The sequence below is a fragment of the Neoarius graeffei genome, chromosome 14 (genome assembly GCF_027579695.1).
Source record: "Neoarius graeffei isolate fNeoGra1 chromosome 14, fNeoGra1.pri, whole genome shotgun sequence".
NCBI lineage: Eukaryota > Metazoa > Chordata > Actinopteri > Siluriformes > Ariidae > Neoarius > Neoarius graeffei.
Window position 1 is genome coordinate 40,619,132 of NC_083582.1, and position 17,934 is coordinate 40,637,065.

General features: G+C 41.6%; 1 protein-coding gene across 1 annotated transcript in view; it reads left to right on the forward strand.

Annotated features, from left to right (window-relative positions):
• The window catches only part of pts (6-pyruvoyltetrahydropterin synthase), a 37,590-nt gene extending 31,632 nt beyond the window's left edge, over positions 1–5,958 (forward strand). The window contains exon 6 of the mRNA XM_060938925.1: positions 5,183–5,958. Within this exon, the coding sequence (XP_060794908.1) occupies positions 5,183–5,306 (124 nt within the window). The 3' untranslated portion in view covers positions 5,307–5,958. The remainder of the gene's footprint in view (positions 1–5,182) is intronic.
• The last annotated feature ends 11,976 nt before the right edge of the window (positions 5,959–17,934 follow it).

Here is a 17,934-nt window from a genome sequence, read left to right on the forward strand (position 1 = left end):
GTGGGGTACCCCCACAGTACCCAGTTTCTGAGACAGACCCAAATGGCCAACATGGTGAGCAGAAAAGCAGCTCCGAACACACAGCCTTGAGGCAAATGAGCTACAACAGCAGAAGAACACATCAGAGTCCAATCCTGTCAGCCAAGAACAGGAATCTGAGGTTACAGTGGGCACAGACTGTCCGCAACTAGGAACAATTGAAGATTGCCTTCTTTTCCAATGAATGTTTGTTTTCAACTATCTCAGGCTTCAACATCAACTTTTTAATCCACTTCTTCAGTCGGACAAGCAACAAGATTTTTCACTTGTCCTGACCATAACCTTTTTATTACTATGCATTTACTACTTCAGTGAAAGGAAAGTGGTTAAAGTTTATCAAAAATCAGGTATAGTTATGATCGTTATGCTTTAATGACTTATAATTTCAGTAAAACTCAATTTAACTGTAACAATAAAGACTATCCAGTGTCCCATTATGGTGCATGTGGTGTTCTAACCCATTATGTGATCTGCAGTTTTAAGTTAGACTCAGCCAAAGTCAAAGTTTCGAGAGGAAATAAAGTTACCGATAACTCTTGATTAATCGAGTAAAACCTGAAGGACAAATCTTAAGAAATGAAACCAAAAGAAAACAAGTTGGACATAAGGGTGACAATCACATTGTGAATGAAAACCAAGTGAGTTCGGCACTGTTGTAAAATTCCCACAAAATATTTTGACGTTTGTGATGGTTAATGTGAACCATACAAAAGAAAAATAAAATGAATGTCTGAATGATGTGATGTATAAAAATATAATTATTACTTTTTTTTTTTTAGGTATTCGATCGCCATTTCTCCAATTTCAATTAATTCAAAGTCTAATAATCTGTAATCAGAGATTACGACGTGGTTATTTTTACATATGCACCTGCTATACTCGGCTTCCCCAGAATTTCACAAACAGTAACACGGCCGGATGACTGAGGGGATTGAACTAGTTTTGTTGGAAGTTTATTGATGTAAAGTTTGAATAATTATTATAACAAATGTTGCCAGACAAAACAAACCTCTCCCAACAGCACTTATTTTATACCCATATGCTGATGATGGTAATATTTCTCAATCATCAGCTGTCAGGTTATAGTCCTATGAAAATCCATGACCTTGAGTTTGACATTTCAAAGTAATTCAAGGTCATGGTGCCAAATGAAAGCCCATATGGCACTTTCTAGAAGTTGATAATGGTAAACATCTGTCTACCATCAACCGTTTTCAAGTTAAAGCCCTCTGAAAATTCGTGATCTTGAGTTTGACCTTTCAAGGTCAAAGATCATGGTGCCATATGGGAGTCCCTATATGCTCATAAGGCAACCCCGATTCCAAAAAAGTTGGGACAAAGTACAAATTGTAAATAAAAACGGAATGCAATGATGTGCAAGTTTCAAAATTCCATATTTTATTCAGAATAGAACATAGATGACACATCAAATGTTTAAACTGAGAAAATGTATCATTTAAAAAGAGAAATTAGGTGATTTTAAATTTAATGACAACACCTCTCGAAAAAGTTGGGACAAGGCCATGTTTACCACTGTGAGACATCCCCTTTTCTCTTTACAACAGTCTGTAAACGTCTGGGGACTGAGGAGACAAGTTGCTCAAGTTTAGGGATAGGAATGTTAACCCATTCTTGTCTAATGTAGGATTCTAGTTGCTCAACTGTCTTAGGTCTTTTTTGTCGTATCTTCCGTTTTATGATGCGCCAAATGTTTTCTATGGGTGAAAGATCTGGACTGCAGGCTGGCCAGTTCAGTACCCGGACCCTTCTTCTACGCAGCCATGATGCTGTAATTGATGCAGTATGTGGTTTGGCATTGTCATGTTGGAAAACGCAAGGTCTTCCCTGAAAGAGACGTCGTCTGGATGGGAGCATATGTTGCTCTAGAACCTGGATATACCTTTCAGCATTGATGGTGTCTTTCCAGATGTGTAAGCTGCCCATGCCACACGCACTAATGCAACCCCGTACCATCAGAGATGCAGGCTTCTGAACTGAGCGCTGATAACTTGGGTCGTCCTTCTCTTTAGTCCGAATGACACGGCGTCCCTGATTTCCATAAAGAACTTCAAATTTTGATTCGTCTGACCACAGAACAGTTTTCCACTTTGCCACAGTCCATTTTAAATGAGCCTTGGCCCAGAGAAGACGTCTGCGCTTCTGGATCATGTTTAGATACGGCTTCTTCTTTGAACTATAGAGTTTTAGCTGGCAACGGCGGATGGCACGGTGAATTGCGTTCACAGATAATGTTCTCTGGAAATATTCCTGAGCCCATTTTGTGATTTCCAATACAGAAGCATGCCTGTATGTGATGCAGTGCCGTCTAAGGGCCCAAAGATCACGGGCACCCAGTATGGTTTTCCAGCCTTGACCCTTACGCACAGAGATTCTTCCAGATTCTCTGAATCTTTTGATGATATTATGCACTGTAGATGATGATATGTTCAAACTCTTTGCAATTTTACACTGTTGAACTCCTTTCTGATATTGCTCCACTATTTGTTGGCGCAGAATTAGGGGGATTGGTGATCCTCTTCCCATCTTTACTTCTGAGAGCCGCTGCCACTCCAAGATGCTCTTTTTATACCCAGTCATGTTAATGACCTATTGCCAATTGACCTAATGAGTTGCAATTTGGTCCTCCAGCTGTTCCTTTTTTGTACCTTTAACTTTTCCAGCCTCTTATTGCCCCTGTCCCAACTTTTTTGAGATGTGTTGCTGTCATGAAATTTCAAATGAGCCAATATTTGGCATGAAATTTCAAAATGTCTCACTTTCGACATTTGATATGTTGTCTATGTTCTATTGTGAATACAATATCAGTTATTGAGATTTGTAAATTATTGCATTCCGTTTTTATTTACAATTTGTACTTTGTCCCAACTTTTTTGGATTCGGGGTTGTCGTAAACCTTGGTCTATCGGCAACCGTTTTTTGAGTTATAATGGAAAATGTTATTTTGACCAAAAGGTTGACCTTTCTGGTGACCTTCACCTTGACCTGATTTACCCCCAAAACTTAATCAGGTAATCTACGGGCCATTGCCCACCTACCCTGAAAATTTGAAGTCAATTGGTGTAACAGTCTAGATCAGGCATCACCAAATGGCGGACCTCGGTTCGGATCCGGACCCAATGATGGTTCTGTCCGGACCCGTGACCAATGGTAAATTCACGAGATTAAGTAATTTTCGTGAAGCATTATTTTGGACGGTCGTGGCTATTGACAGCGGGCACTGCTACTCCAGTTAACACGACAATAGCTTCACTCAGTTGAGCCAATAAAATGGTTAGTTTACCCAGCGCACCACAGCACAGCAACAAGCAGAGAGAAAGAGAGTTAAGTTCAGAGACAACCGACCGAGACAGCATGGCTTGCTCCAAAAGGCGGCAGAAAGTAGACAAGAAAAATCGTTGTTTTAAAGATGAATGGACGGAGAAATATATGTTCATTCTTTCGGCGAGCAGTTCAAAACCAGTGTGCCTCATATGCTCCGAAAACATGGCATTAATTAAAAGCGGCAACGTGAAGCACCACTACGAAACAAAGCACAGCTCTTTTGAGCAAAGTTATCCCCTGAAGTCCGAGCTGAGGGCACGGAAAATAACCCAACTGCAAGCACAGTATGACAGGTCTACCCGACTCATCACACAGCCCAGCAACGTGCAAACGAATGTTCCTTAAAAGTAGTGTGGATTTTGGGACAACATAAACACATTGGAGTGTGTTCCCTGGTCTAATCAAAGGAGCACTGCACACCTTGACTATGTTTGGATCGACTTACAGCTGTGAGTCAGCTTTTTCCACTATGAACATTGTCAAAACCAAGTACCGTTCTAGGCTCAACAATGAACACCTACATATCTGCATGAGAATGGCACTAACTCCATTCCAACCAAGGTTTAAATTACTGGCAGGTCAGCCACATGCCCGTTTTTCTCATTATGAAGAGTAAAAGAAGAATTAAAAAAGTTGAAAGAAAAATGTTCTGTTTGCATTCCCCCCCCCCCAAAAAAGCCACTTGTTTTCTGAAGATGTGGACTTTTTTTTTTTTTCTTGAAAAGTAGGCCCTCATTTTTTTAGGCTGGGACCTCCTTATTTTAAAAACAAAGAAGAGAAAATGTTAAGTCAGTGCTCTGTTTGCACTTTTTAGTTAATGTTTTCTGAGTTGACTTTTTTACTTGAATTGTAGGCCTTCAATTCTTCAGGTTGGGACCGCTTTAATTTAAGAGAAAAAGGAGTTATTCCACTCTGTTTGCACTTTTTTTTAAATTTATTTTATTCTGAGGTTTCTGTTTTCTTTAATCTGAAATAAAGGCCTTGAATTTATTTTCCTGGGACTACTTTTATTTATGGTAAAAGAGATAGTTGTGCATTCAGTTCATTTCTTGCATTGGAAATGAACAATAAATATTGTTGAAACCATATGAAAATGTGGACATAGGGGAAGGCTATAAGACACAAGCTGGACTTCGGTTCGGATCTTCTGCTTGGACAAAATTTAATAACTGGACCTCAGTGACTTTTAATTGAATACCCCTGGTCTCGATGCTAGATTAACAGACAGACACACAAACAAACAAATGAAAGTTTGAAAGAAAACTGAGAGATACCCCATCATGTCGCATATCAATGGAAGCAGAATTGAAAGATGAACATTTTGGAATTGGTTTGAAGTAAATATGATGAATATGAAGGAAGATATTGTGAGAAACTATTTTGACCTTTTTGGTGGCCTTGACCGGATGACCCTCAAAATGTTGGAGGTTCTATTTGAGACCAATGCCCATCTATCCTGAAAGTTTCATGAAGATTGGTCCAGCTGTTTTCCCGTAATGTTGCTCACAAAGAAACCCCACCGAAAACAATACCTTGCCCCCTGGTCGACGCCGTCCCCGGCGAGGTAAAAATAGTGATTTTTCAACAAATATTCAACTTGCCCTATCAGACAGGAAGATGCGGCTTTCGGTTGTCCCAGACAGTCGGACTTGCGTTAATTTCGAGCCCTGTATCCAGTTTTGGTTAGTCTGTGCCCAGTCTAGCCTCGGGTTCACGTTGGCTGATTGGATAATTGCATGAATGAGTGAGAGTGAAGGTGTACGTACAGTGTTCCTTACACCCCACCTGTCTTCTTATGCAGCACAACTGAAAACCTGGCAGTGTGTATCTGGGACAACATGATCAAGCTTCTTCCATCGAACCTCCTCTATGAGATCAAGGTGCACGAGACGGACAATAACATTGTTGTATATCGAGGGGAGTAGAGCAGTTTGCGTGCTGATGCCTGTTCATTTCAGGCTGCAAACTGCAGATCGTGTGTGTGTGTGAGAGAGGGAGGGAGGGCTTGTAAATCACTTTAGGTTTCATTAGATTAGAGCGAGAGGAACACCTGCTATGGCCTACACAGTACTGTATGCTTTAGGATTAGCGTAAGGCGCACAGTGAATTTGGCTCAGCCCTTGACCATGTGAGACTGATCCTATTAAACATGGAGCTTATGGCAGGTGAAAAACTTTTTTTTTTTCTATTTGTCCCCAAATTAATGAACAGTCTTAACTTTGTTATCCTTTGTCTGTTTTTTTTCCATCTTGGCCAAATATTAGCCAGAGTTTGTCTGCTTTGGAACTAGGTTATAGTATAAAATACAATGTAAATGTTAAACTTTTATTTGCATTATTAGCTTAAAGTAATTCGTATTTGTGTTGTCAAATTCATTACAGATAAATAGAAGGGTTGCTCTCTCTCTCCCCCCCATGCTGTCCTTCTCATTACCACTAGGTGGCACAGTTGCAGTTTGTTTAAGGAATCTATAAAAATCGCAGGGTTCTCCCTCTTCCTTGATGTGTGTGAAACTGTATGAATAAATCCAATAAAGATTTAAACCTATTATAGAGTGAAATAAATGTTTCTTTGTCACTGTTGGCTCATTCCTTATTCCTTTTTTTTTTTTTTTATGTTGGTACTCCCTGCGATGACCTGGCAACTTGTCCAGGGTGTATCCCGCCTCTCGCCCATAGTCAGCTGGGATAGGCTCCAGCTTGCCTGTGACCCTGTAGGACAGGATAAGCGGCTACAGATAGTGGATGGATGGATGGATGGATGGATGGATGGATGGATGTTGGCACTCACATTCTGCCCTGAAGACAGAACACACTTCCAATGTGTTAGTGCTAATGTATGCCACGGTCTCTGGTTTGCCCTTGAGCTTTGATGCATTCATGCTGACAAGAAATAACACATGTTCAGTGATATATGAAGGTGTAGTGGCTCCATGGCGAGGAAGTAAATCTAAATGTCTCTGACATACTTCAGAAGAAATCAACCTACAAATCAAAAATTACTACCTAGCAATTTATAAAGCCCTTTAAAAACTTAATACTTTGCCCATACACATCCCTATACTAAACCACGACTTGAACATTTGCTTCCTGAATCCCATTTTATGATTTGATTAATTTATTGCATATAAAATATGTCTGCACAAAAGCTCCATCCATCCAGCATAGAATAAGCATGTAAAGGGATTATTAAGCATAGTAGGTCTTTGCAATCCTAATACTGCAGATTACTTCAACACTTCAGACATTTTTAAGTGTTTTGTAAGTATTCTGAACAATTTGGGACATGGTATGTTTTGAAGTTTTGTCTGATCAAACCAAATAACCAAATATTGGCCAACTTGATGCATGCTGTTCTGTTTTAACCATGACATGTCACACATTTATCAGTTTATTTAAATGTATTTCACCATGTATACACTGCCCTGCCAAAAACAATCAATAATCACACAATGATATTTTGTTGGACTACATTACAGCATGCATTCACTATGCCATTGTTTCAATGACTTTATGCAACGTCATAATGTTTATTTCTGTCCGGAGTTGCACTAATTTTTAGGCGAGATCTTGTGCTGAGGACGGGAGAGTCGAAACACTGCGTGAAGTCTTCTCCAGCACGTCCCAAAGATTCTCAGTGGGGTTAAGGTCAGGACTCGTCCTGGGCCCGTCGGACACTCTGTGGCAGCCTGATAAACCTTGACATTTTTAAGTATTTCATCTAACTAAAAACATCCGTGCAAAAGTGACACACATGGTTATATTCTGGACACCCTGAGCAATAATAATATGAGAGTAAAGTGAATGTAATGAAATGTGTTTTTATTTAAATTAAGTGCAAAAACAACCTTACAAAAAAGTCTTCAAACCTTGTAAAAAAAAAAAAAAACACACTATAAATATATCTGCACAAGACTTTTGAAGTCTGAACCTTGTAAACATAGGTGTTGGCGACATAAAAGTAAGAACAGCATTCAGAAATATTATGTACAGTGGTGCTTGAAAGTTTGTGAACCCTTTAGAATTTTCTATATTTCTGCGTAAATATGGCCTAAAACATCATCAGATTTTCACACAAGTCCTAAAAGTAGATAAAGAGAACCCACTTAAATGAGACAAAAATATTATACTTGGTCATTTATTTATTGAGGAAAATGATCCAATATTACATATCTGTGAGTGGCAAAAGTATGTGAACCTCTAGGATTAGCAGTTAATTTGAAGGTGAAATTCGAGTCAGGTGTTTTCAATCAATAGGATGACAATCAGGTGTGAGTGGGCACCCTGTTTTATTTAAAGAACAGGGGTCTATCAAAGTCTGATCTTCACAACACATGTTTGTGGAAGTGTATCATGGCACGAACAAAGGAGATTTCTGAGGACCTCAGAAAAAGCATTGTTGATGCTCATCAGGCTGGAAAAGGTTACGAAACCATCTCTAAAGAGTTTGGACTCCACCAATCCACAGTCAGACAGATTGTGTACAAATGGAGGAAATTCAAGACCATTGTTACCCTCCCCAGGAGTGGTTGACCAACAAAGATCACTCCAAGAGCAAGGTATGTAATAGTCGGCAAGGTCACAAAGGACACCAGGGTAACTTCTAAGCAACTGAAGGCCTCTCTCACATTGGCTAATGCTAATGTTCATGAGTCCACCATCAGGAGAACACTGAACAACAATGGTGTGCATGGCAGGGTTGCAAGGAGAAAGCCACTGCTCTCCAAAAAGAACATTGCTGCTTGTCTGCAGTTTGCTAAAGATCACGTGGACAAGCCAGAAGGCTATTGGAAAAATGTTTTGTGGATGGATGAGACCAAAATAGAACTTTTTGGTTTAAATGAGAAGCATTATGTCTGGAGAAAGGAAAACACTGCATTCCAGCATAAAAACCTCATCCCATCTGTGAAACATGGTGGTGGTAGTATCATGGTTTGGGCCTGTTTTGCTGCATCAGGGCCAGGATGGCTTGCCATCATTGATGGAACAATGAATTCTGAATTATACCAGCGAATTCTAAAGGAAAATGTCAGGACATCTGTCCATGAACTGAATCTCAAGAGAAGGTGGGCCATGCAGCAAGACAATGACCCTAAGCACACAAGTCGTTCTACCAAAGAATGGTTAAAGAAGAATAAAGTTAATGTTTTGGAATGGCCAAGTCAAAGTCCTGACCTTAATCCAATCGAAATGTTGTGGAAGGACCTGAAGCGAGCAGTTCATGTGAGGAAACCCACCAACATCCTAGAGTTAAGCTGTTCTGTACGGAGGAATGGGCTAAAATTCCTCCAAGACGGTGTGCAGGACTGATCAACAGTTACCGGAAACGTTTAGCTCCAGTTATTGCTGCACAAGGGGGTCACACCAGATACTGAAAGCAAAGGTTCACATACTTTTGCCACTCACAGATATGTAATATTGGATCATTTTCCTCAATAAATAAATGACCAAGCATAATATTTTGTCTCATTTGTTTAACTGGGTTTTCTTTATCTACTTTTAGGACTTGTGTGAAAATCTGATGATGTTTTAGGTCATATTTATGCAGAAATATAGGAAATTCTAAAGGGTTTACAAACTTTCAAGCACCGCTGTAGTTTCAATACTAATTGTAGAAACTTCAGACTACCTATGTTTTCTCCAAAGCCAGTTGCCCTTTCAAATGAATATTGATGAGGTAGGTGTAATTCGCCTGTAATCCCCCCTGTCACTGTCAATAGTCCATTTGTCAAAGACCCTGGCCCTGGCCCCTGTACCTCCCTGCCCCCACACCTTTCTGCTTGGAAAGTTACTGCAAAGAAAAGAAGCCCTAAAAGCCAAAGCTGTCACAGATTAAATATTCTGGCTTCTTCTAAATCTTATAATAAATATGCCCTCTTCAACTGTAAGATACTCAATAAAACGTTCAATAGCTAATGATCATCCCTGGATTGTGGCTCTCTGCTGTCAGTCCTCATCGCAGTCCTCATTGCCGTCCTCATCTGGATGCCAAGCATCATAACAGTTCCTGTCAGGCTGAAGGCAAAGGAAAACATCACACATTTTACACTTCCACAGGGTTTTTGTTTTCCTTCCCTGCAACCTGCAGTACACACAGGCTCTGCGACCATCACCGGCTCTATTCCCTATTCTATTGTGTTCAGCTCAATCCCACAAACTGGCCTGTGAGCCTTGTCAACTTTCTTCAGATGAGCCTTTGGGACCTCAAAGTTTCTCAGTTGGTATGGAAACAAGTGAACATATGCACTTGTTTATACCGGTGAAATGGGGCGTGTTCTCACCTCCCCTTGCTACACAATGAGCGAATGACGACACTGATGTTGCATGCGCTTAACGTGAATAGCTGATTGGTGTGTCGTTAAGAGGCTGCAGCTGGCTGAAGTACTGAAATTTGTAAGATTTGTTTTTATTCTCTTTACAAAGTGCTAAAGATAAAGTTTGTTTTATATATAGGGCGGCATGGTGGTGTAGTGGTCAGCACTGTTGCCTCACATCAAGAAGGTCCGGGTGCAAGCCTCATGGCTGGTGAGGGCCTTTCTGTGTGGAGTTTGCATGTTCTCCCCGTGTCCGCGTGGGTTTCCTCCGGGTGCTCCGGTGTCCCCCACAGTCCAAAGACATGCAGGTTAGGTTAACTGGTGACTCTAAATTGACCGTAGGTGTGAATGTGAGTGTGAATGGGTGTCTGTGTCTATGTGTCAGCCCTGTGATGACCTGGCGACTTGTCCAGGGTGTACCCCGCCTTTCGCCCATAGTTAGCTGGGATAGGCTCCAGCTTGCCTGCAACCCTGTAGAACAGGATAAAGCAGCTAGAGATGATGAAATATATATATGATGCAGGGGCGATTTCTCAGAGACAACAAGGGAAGCCGAGCTTCCCCTAAAATTCTCTCCCCAAACTGCGGCGTCTACGACATTGAATTCTCATTAAAAAAATAACTTGCAGAACATAATATATGCCCAAGATTGTATTTATGTTCATAACTATCCTGTAACTTATTTGAGTGATGTCTGACGAACTTGCAGTTCGCTACGAGAATCACCTTTGCTGCCAGGCTGTAACCTTTCTTATTTCTATATGGGCTCTATGGACTGGCAGCAGTGTTGCCAGATTGGGCGGTTTTAAGTGCATTTTGGCGGGTTTTGAACATATTTTGGGAAGGAAAACATCAGCAGTATCTGGCAACACTGACTGGCAGCCGGGTGTCCGTTGCAGTCTACGAGACGGCTCTGAACAGCCAATTTCGGCTAGTTGTGATTGGTTGAAATCAACAAAATCGTCACTTCCAGGGAAGCCGGGCTTCCCTGGGACTAAACGAGACAGTGGGAGGGACAAGAAGCTGGGCTGATAAAGGATTATTGGAGGTAGTGTTTGAAAGACATGAGGAGGGCGGTACTTCGGCGAGGAACACGGAAGTATGATCAGTCAGTCCCTAGCGGATGTCGAGAAAGTGCAGTCATGTGCCAAAGTGCTGTCCGAATTTCTTTTCATATAAACGGTTCTTCTCATTGATGTCTCTGTACATTACTTTGTAAGTAAATGTAAATATTACTCGTTGTGCTCCGTTAACTTTCATCCATTCTATCAGTTTGATCATTCGTGAATTCACTCGTTTATTTCATTTGTAGTTCAATCTGGTTGTAGGCCAGCTTGAGCCTTATTGGGATCTGCAGTGCTAGCTGCTAACAGAAATTGGTGAAGTCTCTGGAAAGCACAACCAGCTGGTATGACAGGGTCACAGACCATTTTCTGGAAAAGGAGCGGAGGGCAGAATGTGTGTATAAATAGTGTTCATGTTCATGAATCTGAAGTGTGTATATTGTTCAGTAATGTTAAGAGAATGGTGGGCTCTGTGTTATAGGTTATACCTGGGTATAATATTCAAGGTTCTGTGTGTTACATAGCCTACCTGGTTATGAATTTCCAGACTGTGTTGCAGAAGATGTTCAAGGATGTGTTGCACAGCTGGGTGTTGTGTTAAAGACTCTGTGTTGCATATCAGGGTATGATGTTCAAGGCTCTTCGTTGAATAGCCAGTGATTTTTGGATGTTTGATATTTTTGATTAAGGATATGAGGCACTAGCCTGGCAAGCCAGACTATAACATGAAATGTACAGGCAAAAATACTTTCTGCCACTAGGTAGGGTTGTCTAGTTCACTATGCTAATGGGGCACACCTTTCTATGCTTTGATATCCGGCCTATATGTTTTACGATGAATGCGTAAAATGGGCTTCCCCTGTTTTAAAAACCAGCAGCCGCCACTGATGTGATGAGATATATATGGTGTTACTTGAATGTTTCTAGCACAAAAACCCGCGGAGCTTTAGATGTGTGTTTACTAACAGTCCTAAAAGTCCCTTGTGGGGGGTCGGCGACCTGAGTGTGTTAATGCGTGAAAATGATCCCTCATGCTCCCTGAACCACTTGTTCACGATTGGAGCCCTAATTTTATTTCTGTGCCATCAGGGAAGGAAAAAATCCATTGATGGTGTGGTAACCTGGTCATTCAGTACATTCAGGTCGTCAGCTGACTTCATTTTATTGCCCCATAACGTTGCTGAGTCTCGACCTGACCAACTGAAGCAACCCCAGATCATAACACTGCCTCCAAGGGCTTGTACAGTGGACACTATGCATGATGAATGCATCGCTTCATGAGCTTCCCTTCTTCCCCTGACACACCCATCACTCAGGAATAGGGTCAATCTGGACTCCTCAAACCACATGACCTTTGAAGCCTTTTCTTCAGATTATCCTCACCAACAAGGCGTGTTTTTTTTTTTTTTTAATGACCACACAGCTGTTTAGTCCCAATCCTGTGAGTGTGGAAATGCTCCTACTTTCACTATTAAACATAGCTGAGAGTTGTTCTTTTTTTTCCCTCCTCCAACAATTCAACTTCAAGTGTTTGAGTGATCTCCGGTCACAGTCAGTTTGGATTATTTTTTCCAACCACATTTCTTCCACGAGGTTGATGGTTCTCCACTATCCCTCCAGGTTTTAATGCGTTGGACAGTTCTTAACCCAATTCCAGTCATTTCAGCGATCTGCCGAGTTGTTTTCTTTGCTTGATGCAGGCCAATAATTTGAGCCTTCTGAAAAACACTAACATCTTTTCCATGACCACAGGATACATCTTCCAACATGGTTGTTAAAGAAATGAGAAGCTACATCAGTTAGGGTTAAAAGAATTGTTGCCAGCTGAAACACATTAATCATTGCAGTAATTATCCAATCAAACGCTCTTAAGTATTTCCTTATTTAAATCCAAACGGCGACTTTGTTTTTGGCCGGCCAGTGTAACATACCACAGTGAAAAGCAAATTGTTTTAATTTTTGTGTTAGTTTTATGTCGACTTGTTTTTCGTCAAAACACACACGTGCAAGACATTTGTAAGCTCTGGCAACACAATTCATCTTTGATACAAAATATATTATAAGGTACATCTCTACAATTAACTATGATTGAATTATATGATTATAAACTACAAGAAGTCGTACATACGGTGTCTTGCAAAAGTATTCATCCCCTTGGTGGTTGTCCTGTTTTGTCGTATTACAAGCTGGAATTAAAATGGATTTTTGGAGGGTTAGCACCATTTGATTTACACAACCTGCCTACCACTTTAAAGGTGAAAATTGTTTTATTATGACACAAACAATAATTAAGATGGAAAAAAACAGAAATCTCAAGTGTGCATAGGTATTCATTCCCCCCAAAATTCAATACTTTGTAGAGCCACCTTTTGCTGCAGTTACAGCTGCAAGTCTCTTGTCACTATTAGCTTCTAGCCACTGGAATTTTTGCCCATTCCTCAAGGCAAAACTGTTCCAACTGTTCGAACTCCTTCAAGTTAGATGTTGATGTATAGCAATCTTCAAATTATGCCACAGATTCTCAATTGGATTGAGGTCTGGGCTTTGATTAGGCCATTCCAAGACATTTAAATGTTTCCCTTTAAACCACTCAAGTGTAGCTTTAGCAGTGTGCTTAGGGTCATTGTCCTGCTGCACCGTGAACCTTCGTCCCAGTCTGAAACCTCTGGCTGACTCAAACAGGTTTTTCTCCAGAATTGCCCTGTATTTAGTGCCATCCATCTTGCCTTCAGTCCTGACCAGCTTTCCTGTCCCTGCAGATGAAAAATATCCCCACAGCATGATGCTGCCACCACCATGCTTCACTGTAGGAATGGTGTTCTCAGGGTGATGGGAAGTGTTGTATTTGCCCCACACACATGCCATGGTGGCCCAAAAGATCAAGTTTAGTCTCATTTGACCAGAGAATCTACTTCCATGTGTTTGGCGAGCCTGCAACATGCTGTTGGGCAAACTCCAAATGTGTTTTTTTTCTTTCTTTTTTTTCTTTAAGCAATTACTTTTCTCTGGCCACTCTTCCATAAAGCCCCGCTCTGTGGAGTGTATGGCTTAAAGTGGTCCTATGGACAGATACTCCCATCTCCACTGTGGATCTTTGCAGCTCCTTCAGTGTTATCTTTGGTGTCTTTGTTGCATCTCTGATTAATGCCCTCCTTGCCCGGTCTGTGAGTTTTGGTGGGCAGCCTTCTCTTGTCAGGTTTGTAGTGGGGCCATATTCTTTCCATTTTGCTATAATGGATTTAATGGTGCTCCATGGGATATTCAAAGTTTGTGATATTTTTTATAACCCAATCCTGATCTATACTTCTCCACAGCTTTGTCTTTGACCTGTTTGGAGGCTGCTTGGTTTTCATGTTGCTTGCTTAGTAGTGTTGCAGAGTCAGGGTCCTTCCAGAACAGGTTGATTTATACAGACATCATGTGACAGATCATGTGACTCTTTGATTGCACAGAGGTGGATTTTAATCAACTAATTGTGTGACTTATGAAGTGAATTGGTTGGGCCAGCTCTTATTTAGGGGTGAATACTTATGCACACTTGAGATTTCTGTTTTTTCATCTTATTGTTTGTGTCACAATAAAACAACAATTTGCACCTTTAAAGTGGTAGGCATGTTGTGTAAATCAAATGGTGTAAACCCTCAAAATCCATTTTAATTTCAGCTTGTAACACAACAAAACAGGACAAACGCCAAAGGGGATGAATACTTTTGCAAGACACTGTTTCTTTTGCCTGATCAGATCCTGATCGACATCTGCGTCAAACTGGAAATGTAAACGATTCGTGAAGCGCAAGAAAAGTGTGTAGGGATGACAGAATTGCACTGCATGCACCGCACTGCACTTTTTTGTTCTTGCATAAGTAATGAATCTTGTATGGTGTCTTGCATGTGAGTGTAACTTGTGCATATTTATATCACCACAGTGCTCAGTGAATGAAGCAAAATCAGGTAAGTTAGCAGTTTGTGTGAACTCCATGGCTAAACTAGCTCCCTTCAAGCTAGCTGAAAAAGAGCGAAGTTCTCAGCAGAGCATGACACCAGACCATGCAGAAACGGCACGCATATCACATCTTGTCTTTTTCAAGATTTAATAAAGTGTGAGAATTAACAGACACCAAAGATAGACTAATACACTGAAACTATATTCAAATTTGTAACTAAATGCAGTTTTGCTCATGTTCAGTGACCAGGGTCGAGTGAGCAGGGAAGATGTCACTTCAGTGTTTATGGTTTGGGTAAAGCGGGAGCCGACGTAAGCAGATAAGTAACTATGACAGGTACGTTGCTAGACCTGACATCACTTCTCCCAAATTGCACAAAACTCGCATCATATCAGACGCAAATGTAATGCACACTTTAATCACACTGCTTTGTATTTTACTGGCCAACAATTTCAAATGCATTTCTGTCCACAGCAATCAGGCCAAACCGAAATGGAATAATTCAGGGGTGTGGCTGTAATCGGTCTTTGGGAGGTCCCATGAACACTGACTCAAGATAACTGGCCTCATTTATCAAACTGGGAACATATGTGAACAAAATCCAGAAATTGTTTGCAGGAGCATTTGCACAAATGTGGCACTCATGAAAATCCAATTATTTTGGAAAAACATTCATATGCTACAAAAACCGTCAGGCAATGTGCAAATATATTTATAATGTGAACCTTGGCTTCAAATCATATAAATGGCATGAGTAACTGCAAATTAATATACAGATCATGATGTCAAGTTAATTATTTCCATTCCACACATGGATTTAATGGAAATTTAGTGAGGCTTGGTTCTTTCATATAAATGACTTGAATCCAAAAACAAATCAATAAATTATGCCCAGTAAGACTAGCTATTCAGTTAGGACAAAATAAAAAGCAGCCTATAACAAGAGGGCGTGTCAGTGTGGGACTGTGGCAGCCAGTGCACTCCAATGACCGAACTGATTTATTCATTCAGTTGTCCATAAGTGCTTATCCTGTGCAGAGTCGCAGGCAAGCTGGAGCCTATCCCAGCTGACTATGGGTGAAAGGCGGGGTACACCCTGGACAAGTCACCAGGTCATCGCAGAGCTGACACATAGAGACAAACAACCATTCACACTCACATTCACACCTACGGTCAATTTAGAGTCACCAGTTAACCTAACCTGCATGTCTTTGGACTGTGGGGGAAACCGGAGCACCCGGAGGAAACCCATGCAGACACGGGGAGAACATGCAAACACCACACAGAAAGGCCCTCGCCGGCCACGGGGCTCGAACCCAGGACCTTCTTGCTGTGAGGCGGCAGTGCTGACCACTACACCACTGTGCCACCCTGAGCTGATTTATGGGAGGTTTTTTTTCATCGTTTAAGTCAAGTTTAAGGCCCGGTCCCACTGGCCGATGGACACAAAACGTATGCAAAAAGGACACAGCGGACGAGCAAAATTTCGGGGGTGGCTCTATCCGTTTTCATCCGCTCCAGAAATGGACAAAATTTGCGAAAACAGAACGGAAAAGAACGGACGTGGGTAGTATATAGCGGGGATGTTAAACGCATGTTCATAGGAAGCCTAGCGGATGAAAGCGGATGGAAGTGGATGGAAGTGGATGACAGCTCCGAAGGGGTTACCGGTGATAACTGAGAAGCGGACGCATAGCAGAAAGAGCGGATGCATAGCGGGTGAAGGGGCTGCATCACGTACGCCTAACGGAAACAAAGGGGATGTTGCGCGGATGTATATCGGATGCAGACCGTTCACTGCGCTAGGTGTCCTTCTACATACTCTAGACATACTCCAGACATCCTCAATATACGAGATACATCCCAGATATAAACGCTTTGTCCGTTTTGAATACTTTATATACGAGATGCATACGCTTACATCCTTTCTATTTCCGTGCTACTAACGATGAATAGACGTTTCATGTACCTTATCTTTCCTCCCTCTTTCCGTTTTCAGCTGCAGCGGATGTGAGTTGCGAGGATGCCCAGAGGATGCAGAGAGGATACAGCAGACGTTTAACAGATGATAACGGACATAGAACGTTTGTTGCTCGTATATGTCGCGGATTTACATCGTACACGGCGGAAAGTTCATCCGTTCTAAAAGTTTTGTGCAGCTCAAAACTTTTTGCGCGGATGAAATCACAGTGGACGGATGCTCGATGGATAGAGCGTATGAAGCACGTATGCAATGAGTACACAACGGATGCATAGCATTTTCCAACGGATGGCAAAGATTTTTTTACGTTTTACATCCTCTTTGCATCCATAAGTGCAGTGGGACCGGGCCTTTATTTGTATAGCGCTTTTAACAATAAACATTGTTGCAAAGCAGCTTTACAGAATTTGAACGACTTAAAACATGAGCTAATTTTATCCCTAATCTATCCCCAATGAGCAAGCCTGTGGCGACGGTGGCAAGGAAAAACTCCCTCAGACAACATGAAGAAACCTCGAGAGGAACCAGACTCAAAAGGGAACCCATCCTCATTTGGGCAACAACAGACAGCATGACTATAACATTAACAGTTTTAACATAAAGTCAGTTTCGTTGATGTTATAAACTCTTCATTGATGGAAACTTGAGTGCAAAACTGTTCATGACAACTGCAGTCCTAAAGTTAGCAAGTCAACTGTAGTCCTCAGCCATAAAAGCATTACTGTAAGAGTCCAGAGCATCCTCCAGGTGTGACTTTCAACTGTCCTCATGGGGCCGTCCTCCACAGGAGCGATGCGATGAGACTCCAGCCAGACACAGGGCATCAGGATGGATCAGGCAGGTCTGAGGAGAAGAAGAGGTCAGCATCTCAATCTCAGGATTGACATGTAACTCAGAGGGACAGATTTGGGGGGGGGAGAAAACATAGGTTGTTAGGTATGCCCAATGTCACCTGAATAAGTAGGAACAGTATACATATTGCACTGAGTGCAAGCAGGGACTCCGGCAACTAACTATGACAGCATAACTAAAAGGGGAGAGCCAGAAGGTAACACAGGCATGAAGGAGCCCCGGGACATAAAGCAGCAGCCACTACACCGTCAATAAACTCGAGTGAGCAAGCGAGTGGGGACTGACAGCATCCATACATCCCAGTTTACCAAAACACTCTGTCTGAGGACCCTCCAGATCTACACCTTTACCTCATAAACACCATTAACACAAGGCTTGACTAAACAGATAGGTTTTCAGC